Source organism: Misgurnus anguillicaudatus, chromosome 18 (genome assembly GCF_027580225.2).
Source record: "Misgurnus anguillicaudatus chromosome 18, ASM2758022v2, whole genome shotgun sequence".
Lineage (NCBI taxonomy): Eukaryota > Metazoa > Chordata > Actinopteri > Cypriniformes > Cobitidae > Misgurnus > Misgurnus anguillicaudatus.
Genome location: NC_073354.2, coordinates 27215146 through 27224060, shown reverse-complemented (window position 1 = coordinate 27224060; position 8915 = coordinate 27215146). Strand labels below are relative to the sequence as shown.

Genomic DNA, 8915 nt, shown 5'->3' with positions numbered 1-8915 from the left:
ACTTGCATTTTATAAAAACTTGACCAAACCAGCACAACTGACAAAGCGAGGGTTTTCATATTTTCTGAATTGCCGACCATGGTTTTACCACTCATTTGACTCATGCATCAATTGTTTTCGACACCATGTGCATAACCTTCCCTGGTCCATGAAAAACACAACGTAAGAACATCCTCGAGAATGCGTAGGGTCATTAGACATTGCAAGAGAGAGAGAGAGAGAGAGAGAAAGAGAGAATAAAAGTCTTATAGACATCAGGTGCCCAAGTCAGGAACTACATAAACGTGTTATGATAAAAGTATAAACAATATAAAACAATTTGAAACAATATATTGATTTAGAATTTCTATGCGAGGAGGCGTGAAAGTTCCTGAATGATCTGTGATTGACACCTGAGGAAACAAAGACAGTAATGTAAGAGAAAACATGAAAGCTGTAGCTACGTTGTAGGTTATCCATAGCCTGTGCGTAGCTCTGGTTAGCCTCATGTGCACCTCGCCAAAATTTTAACAGCAAGTCAGTTCTTCGTGGATTACAAGTGCTGTGATTGGTCCACCAGAACCCCTCCCCTCAGGTAAAAAACTGCGTCATAGTTTTTAAGTTTGCGACAGTGAAAACAAAGATGGGCCAAGGTGAGGAGTGATTTAACTCAAACTGCAACTAAAGTTCCTGGCTATTTACTTCCATCACTGCTGGTCTTTTTTAAAAACTGCTTCTTCTTCGTTTGTGGTGTGAACGGGCCAAGCTGCTTATTTTTTGGCGATTGAGCTGCTATTGTGGTTACATGCATAGATACTGCCTACCAGCAGTCTGCATGTGTGTTTGCATGTCAACGTGGACGATAATGCAGAAGTATATATTAAAACTGACGCATACTCTACGCCATTGTGGCTATGCCGTTGTCACGGTTAATCCGTGCCATGTCTTGTCTCTGTTCCAATTGTTGTCACCTGGACATTCACTGATTAATTACCTGCCTCAGCACACCTGTTTATCATTTAGTCTGTGTGTATATATACCCCTGTCTTCTGTTTGCTCACCGCTGGATCATTGTCATTATTTCCCTGTCTGTTCCTGTGTTGGATGTTCCTGTTTTACCCGATGTTGTATGTTACTCGTGTTTTGTTTCCTGATTTATATTAAATGTTATTTATTCCATGTGAACTCTGCACTTGCGTCCTTACTCCCGTTCACCGTTCATGACAGCCATAGGGCATACGCACAACAATAATAAGCCCTTAATTCCTGCGAGTCTGCTAGAATAAGCCAGTCATCTAGGTAGTTTGGTATGTGAATGCGCTGTTCCCTGGGGGAGCTAGAGTACCCCCCCACGATCTTGGTAAAAAATAGTGGGGGGCCGTGGACAGACCGAAAGGGAGGACCTTGTACTGGTACTCTCTCTCTTTGAAGAGTCTGTTAGGAGTCGACACATGAAAATACACATCCTTTAGGTCGATGTCTGCAAACCATCTTGAACAGTAAGCTGTCAACATATTTGTTCAGCACTCGACGGTCCAACATGAGGCGCAGTACCCCTTCCTTCTTGGGCCCAATAAAACACGGCCTGTAAAAGCCTGAAGACATCACAGCTAAATGGATGTGTTCGATCGCCTGTTTGGCCAGAAACAACCTCTTTCCAAAGTACAGTGGCGTTCTTGGCCCTGACAAATGGAAACAGAACGCCGCAAAACATGGAAGGGCATCTGGCAAACTGAATCGCGTAGCCAAGACGGATTGTCCATTGTAACACAATGCTTTTAGCAACCCGAGATAGCATGGTTGTCATCTCAGTGTCGACTTCGTCCTGGCCTCGACCGACAAAGCTACTTAATGGCGCACTGAATATTGATTACTTAACCTCAGTGTTGAGCGAGAGATGTATAGAAGATAATTTTCAGTAGTAAAACCCTTTGAACCCCATTTTACTGTGTTCTTTAATTCCATTTGCTTGATTTATGCAATCAGGATCTAGGTGCATCACATTATATCATAAAATCTTGGACACAAAATGTGAGGGAAATAGAATATTCACATGCCAACTAAAGAACATGAAAGAACATGAAGAAACATTTCACTATAGTTGGAGCAGAATTCAAATTCAGACAGTCAGAGGTGAGCATAAAATCTCTCTTTCTCTACATGATTGAGTTGAATTTTTTAAAATTCTGTTTCTGCTAGTTGAAATAAATGATGTTTTTTAAACATTATATTATTTCTGTCAAATTCCAGAGTATGACTGTATAAATGAATCACTTGGAGTTGGAAAAATAGGTGACAATGTAACAGGATTGTGTGAAAATGGCCTGGAAGGCCTCATAACTTATGAATGTAAACAGATAAATCTCAAAAATGATTGGATGCCTATAAAAAAAGATTGTGTTGTTGAAGCTATCAAAGACCTTGAAAGAAAAGCTGAGGTAATCTATTAATTGTATTCAGTCACAAATAGAAAATTTACCATTTACCAATTAAAGTAATATTAATAAAATGTCTTATTGTTTTGTAATGTACTTTAGGTCTTGTTTGTGGAGGATATTCCAAAGTTTATGTCAAACCTCAGTAACACTGCAAAGCAGAATAAAATTGAGATATCACAATTTGCTTTGACTGTCAAAACAATTGTTGACATACTCTACAGAATTGCTAGTATGTCACAAACTATTAGCATCAGTCAACCTGTGATGGAGGTATGCTCAGGTTTTCAGGCAAACGTACCGTATTATATTAAATTTATGCATTCTTACATGAAATAATATCTCTTGATTACCTTAAAAAAAAGACTGATATTAAAACATTTTGTTATATTTTCTATTAAATTGTGGCTAACTACAATTAAAAAGTAATAATGGACCCCCACTGTAAAGAATAACAAAGACATTTTAAAGACTGACAACTGTGACAGTCAATTCGATTATGATTATTTGGTTGCATATTTTTTTTGATCACTAATCATGATTTTCATTTAATTTCCAGGACTTTCTTAAAACAGTGGACATCATTGTATCAGATGAATTTAAAAACACATGGGAAGAATTGAACAATGATGATACAACAGGAAACAAAAGCACTGAACTTCTGCAAGCTATTGAAACTATAAGTGATTGTCTTTCAGATGACAGTTTTGTTATTAGTCAATCCTCCATTCAGTTAACTAGAACAACAATTGAAAACTCATTTATTGGAACATCTCTACTACCAAACTCAACTACTCAGATTATGATACCAAATGTTGAACCGACCCTCATAACCATTATTATCTTCACAAAGCTTGACAATGTTTTACCAACTCGAAATACTTCTAATAATGACAACAAGACATCAGAAAACAGCATCAATGGAGACGTGGTTGTAATAAAGGTTCACGAAAATATTAACAATATTTCATTAACTTTTGACATTACAAATACATCATTAAAAAATCCTCAGTGTGTCTTTTGGAACTTTGATCTTGATCACTGGGATTCAACTGGATGTGAAGTCAAGCGCTCAGGGAATGAAACAATTACATGTGAATGCAACCACACAACCTCTTTTTCAATCCTGATGTCTGCAATTGATAACCCAGCCTTAGACTATTTAACATACATTGGTGTAGCTATTTCAATGGCCAACTTGATTCTGTGCCTCATAATTGAAATGATCGTATGGAAGTCAGTGACAGGAAATGAGACGTCATACATGCGTCACGTTTCAATAGTCAACGTCGCTTTGTCGCTTTTGATCGCAGATATCTGGTTTATCATCGGAGCTGCAACTGCAAATCCAGGACAACCTACACCAGTGAATCCCTGCAGTGCAGTGGTTTTCTTCATTCACTTTTTTTACCTGGCTCTTTTCTTCTGGATGTTCATTTCAGCACTTTTGCTCTTAAACCACACTGCCATGGCTTCATCTCAAATATCCAGGGCTAAAATAATGGTCATTGCGTTCACAGTTGGTTATTGTGCACCTTTGCTCATAGCGATTATTACCGTCGCATCCACAGCTGGAGCTGGTAAATATATTTGGATGAGAGATGCATGTTGGCTGAACTGGTTTGAATCTAAGGCTCTGCTGGCATTTGTGATTCCAGCTCTGACTATTGTTGCCTTTAACCTCCTGGTTTATATTGTGTGTAAGATATTACGGAGAGGAGTTGGTGCTCAATCAGATGAGAGTAATACTCTTGTGGTCATTGCCCGATGTGTGGTCATTCTGACTCCTATCTTTGGTCTAACATGGGGATTTGGCATTGGAACCATGGTGTCATCTAACTTTGGCATTCATGTGGTGTTTGCAATCCTCAATTCACTGCAGGTATGTGTTTTTTCATGCTTTCCTTTCAATGCTATACAGTGTAAAAAAAAATATATATATATATTTATTTATATATATAATTCATTTATTATTTATTATTATTATTAACATATTTATTACACTGCTTTTGGACTGATTATATATAGGACTGCTGTATCTTAATAACTAATACAACATTTAAACTCAAATCAGTGCTTTATGTCTGTTTAGTTATTCATATCACTGTGTAATAAGGAGTTATGTCATTAAAACTCCTTTAGTGTGATACAAGATCTATCTGTTTAACAGATGCCAAGATTTATTTAACAGTACAGTACATTATACCTTACATAGCATGTTCACCATGACGTCTTATAAAAGCATTAATGAACAACGTTTGACTAAAGAATATTGCAGCTATAGCAATACAAGTGTAAATTTGTTTTATCTTAATTTATGTGTAACGTTTCTTTTAAAGGGTTTCTTTGTTTTGGTGTTTGGGACGCTTTTAGACAGAAAGGTATGAGTTTATTCTGTTACTTTATCTACTTTGCAAAAATCTGTAGTAAAACCAATACTTTTTCAAACAGAAACTATAAAGCCTTTTTTTCTGTCAATGCTTCTATTATCAAAATATTACATTTTTTTTCTAACAATCCATCATTTATAACAAGTATTGTGTAAAACATATGATTCTTTCCCACATTTCATATCAAATCCAACAAATATATACAATTAATAATTATTTAAACAAAACATATATAAACGTTGAATAAATGTTTTGCCTGACGTGGCTAAATTAAAAAATCGCCTTCCAAGACAACTCATTATGGAGCTGCTAGGTCTTCTCAGACCATATTGTCTATCCAACTAGGTTGCTTTTTATTGAAAACATTAATGGTAAGCAATACCGCATTAAACAGAAATACTGCAGCTGCTTGCCAATCAATTCTGATTGTTAAGTACCTTAACATTCGTATAAAAGTGTATTACATATTTTTTTAAAGTCAAAACCCATGTCAAGAAGCGGCACAAGTGGCACAACGGGATAAGGAGGGTGGATGATTAGCGAGGGATACCCGTTTTACTGACAATTTGATCATTTAATTAATAGTCTATATTTGACGGATAACTTAAACTATGTTAAAATAAATGTCACTGGAATAATTTGAGTAATGTTCCATTTGTATAGAGCGTGTTGTCTTTCTTAACGTCGTAATGCACTTTCACGTACGAAGTGGAAAATCGATCCTTGAGTGATCGATCGCAAATAATTCAGCACCTTAACTTGGGACAGCGCCATTGTACGTAGAACTTAGAGGCAGCGTGTTAAGAAGCTTCCTAAGAGACACTTCGGGGAACACAATTAGGAACATCAACAACTTTTGTAAGATATATCTTTTTGAGTCTTCTTAGCGCGCTAAGAGTGAACGTTATCGGGGAACCGGGCCCAGATATGTAAAATTTCAAATAACAGTATGCTCTATTATTTAAAAATGAGTTTTGACCATTAGTTTAAAACAAGCAACATGAATTTAATTTACTTACCTGTATACCGCTGTTTTCACTGTCCTAAAAAATGGGCTGATGTCTTCCTTGTTCTATGAGGTCCCAGAACGAGTTCTGATTGTGTAGTTTGTTTAGTGTGTTGTGATTCAAAAGCAGCTTAGCAGAGTTGTTTGAGCTTAGCTGGCGACTGACGTATTCCTGTGGGCGGGGTTTAGTCAAAAACTCATTTATTGACTTCATTTAAACGGGAAGTAGAGACCTGTAGTCCAAACCGGCCGTTCGCTGTATGTGAATGATGTAAGTAAGGGGAATTCTGTAAAAAAAAATCGTCTGGCAGTGAACTTTGAGCTTTATCATTTTACAGGTATTATTTATTATAGTTTTTATAGCAACATTACACACCAACTAAAGTTTGAAAAATGGGATCAAGAAGAACATGACCTTTAAAGCATACAAGTCTTAAGTCTTGGTGTAATTTTTGGTTGCAGGTTCAAGAGTCACTGCCAGCAAAGCTGTTATTACAGAACCTCCGTTCCAGAAATACTCCGGTAAATTACATTATACCTATATTATATGTACATTATACATATACATATACATATACACACACACACACATATATATATGTGTGAATAATTTGATTCTTAATCTATGCTACATTAGTCATTTTGAGAAGAATATAACTTGACTCTGATATATCTAAATTACAGGGTTCATTTGAGAGAAGGATGCAAAGGAGAAGTAAGTATATGCAGTGTATACTATTTTAAAAAATAGATTTTCACAAACAGACCACAAGACACAATAATAACTTAATTTACAAAATTAGCCCAGTTCAAAAGGGTTACATCCCCTTGATTCTTCATGCAACTTGGATAATCAATGACTGTTTTATGTTTTGTGAGAGTTGTTCATGAGTGTCTTGTTTGATGTGAGCCATTAAACTGTCCACTGACAAAAAAATCCTCCAGTCCTACACACTGTTTGCTTTTCCAGCATCTTTTGTATATTTGACCCCTTTCCGATAGTGACTGAGATTATTTAATATTATTATTATTTTCCTATTAAAGACATCTGAAACACTCATGCACAGCTATCACAAAAGATGCAAGCGCTCACTGATGTTAATGGCCAGACTGTAGAGGTACACTTTTGTTACAAAAGGTTCTCTGTAAGTCAAGTTTACTTGCACTTTTTTACTTGCAATTTTCTTTAGTCGTGTAAATTTACAGGAATGTGAAAAAATAAATAAGGACTGTTTTGACAGATTTTTCTGTCAAAATCTAGCTTTAAAATCTTCAAGTGTATGGGCAGCCTTAGTGACCCTAAAATTTGGACAGGTTGTGTATATATTATAACTTGATTTTGGAAATATGGGGCAGTTGTGGGATAAAGGCAGTCGGGCTGGAAAGGGTTAAATGCAGAAATCACGTTTCAAGTATGGGTTGCCATACATTGGAATAATGTCTCTTCTTACATGTAGCCTATTCTTACTATTGATGTCTTCAAAATTAATAAATGTATAAAACAATACAGCAGTACTTTGACTAACACAAAATCAACTATTTACAGATGTGATCTATAACAATAGGCCTACATCTGAAGCTTCATCTTCAAGTGGCTCCATTGCATCAGATACCTTCATGAATGATTGATTAACTACAGTATTAACTCCAGGCAACAGTCTCAAGAAGTAAAATTACTGTACCATATCCTATACCAGATGCTGGGATTTGTGCTTGCTGGGACGCCTTCTGGCAGACAATGGGACTGCAATACTTTAACATTAACGAGAGACTTCCTGGTTTTTAAATAAATGTGAAATATTGTAGCCTTAAGTTACTCAGTCTACAGTAAAATGTTCAGACAAGCAAACAAAATATGAAAATTGGCTCTGGTCTGCCCCGCCCCCAAACTCTGCCTATACTGCATGGATAGACCCTCCAGAAGACACTGAAAAAAGGAATAAATGGATGCCTAAAATGACATAAAAAAATGTACAATATATGTTGTTGTTGTTATTGTTGGTGTTAACAGTATGTTTATAGTCAATACACACAACTTAAATTCAATTCGGGGCTTATAGTGGAGCATATTATCACAGTAGTGTGTCACAATGTAAGTTGAATTTATACTAAATGTATGTCAGTGTGATTTCTGTTGTTGCCCCCATGTTGTGGTGCAGTTAAGATATTGCCCACAGGATGTTTAGCTAATTGCTGATTCAAGAAATAAACATGACATAAAATGTGACCAGTCACGGAAAGTAGGGACACAAGTTGGATCTGGGGCATTTTGAGTTATTCACAGATTCTGAAAGTGCAGTTTCTAAGCTTTCCAACGACGTGTAACACGTGGAAATCTGATAAGATTTGGAGAAGTTGTGGCCTTTTGAATATAGGAACTCAGAAATACTCAAACCGAGAAAATCGAGACGAAAGGGACCAGGGCCGAAGTGGGACTCATTTTTAGCCCTGGAGTTTCATGCCTTAGACCGGCCCACTTTAGTTCACGACTGACTATTAAAATAATATCTTTAAACCCTCAGTAGTATAAGTCTGCAGTAGTGCACTGTTCTCTGCAGCCTTGCAATTCACTGTATTTTTCAAATATATAATTTCATATTCCGTGCAAATGCAGTAAACAATTATAATTTTTGCCATAATCATGCAGCCCTACCATAAGACCATAATATTACTAAAGTAAACTTATTCAAAAGCTAAAGGAAACAAATGTGTTTGTGTTTTCCTCTATATTTCTATTTCTAAAAAATGGTGAGTCTTGAGATTAACTGTTGGGTTGATAACGTTTGGAAACCCCTGATATACAATACACAAGCAAGATTTATCAAGTATGCATTGGAAACAAATGGAAAAAAGACTTTTACTTAGATCATGTCTATTGCTAAATAACGTAGGCTAAGGTAGGCCTACATTGTGTTTAAAAAAAAAGAAAACATCATGCATATACTTTTGAAACTACTTTTTTCAAATAAACTAATGAGTTTTGCATCAAATAGATTTTTGTTCCTCTTGCAATAAACGATGAATAATGACTATTCATAGAGAATTCATCTATGACTTGGATAAAAAATACGTTTTGTAAATTCTTTTCCTTTTAGAGGCCAGCCC

General features: G+C 36.1%; 1 protein-coding gene across 1 annotated transcript; it reads left to right on the top strand.

Moving 5' to 3' along the window:
* Window positions 1-2058: 2058 nt before the first annotated feature.
* On the top strand, window positions 2059-7753 carry LOC129429178 (adhesion G-protein coupled receptor F1-like). Its single transcript, XM_073855386.1, has 6 exons — window positions 2059-2112; window positions 2974-4296; window positions 4754-4795; window positions 6273-6332; window positions 6495-6525; window positions 7357-7753. Exons 1-6 carry the CDS (start codon window positions 2059-2061, stop codon window positions 7437-7439), a joined length of 1593 nt encoding a protein of 530 aa, XP_073711487.1. The 3' UTR covers window positions 7440-7753.
* The last annotated feature ends 1162 nt before the right edge of the window (window positions 7754-8915 follow it).

What these genes read in the sequence shown, in the direction of transcription:
- LOC129429178 (XM_073855386.1), top strand. Translation starts at nt 2,059, where the DNA reads ATGAAGAAACATTTCACTATAGTTGGAGCAGAATTCAAATTCAGACAG. An exon ending in CAATCCTCAATTCACTGCAG is followed by an intron (nt 4,297 to 4,753) that starts GTATGTGTTTTT and finishes TTTCTTTTAAAG; the next exon opens with GGTTTCTTTGTTTTGGTGTT. An exon ending in GAGAAGGATGCAAAGGAGAA is followed by an intron (nt 6,526 to 7,356) that starts GTAAGTATATGC and finishes AACTATTTACAG; the next exon opens with ATGTGATCTATAACAATAGG.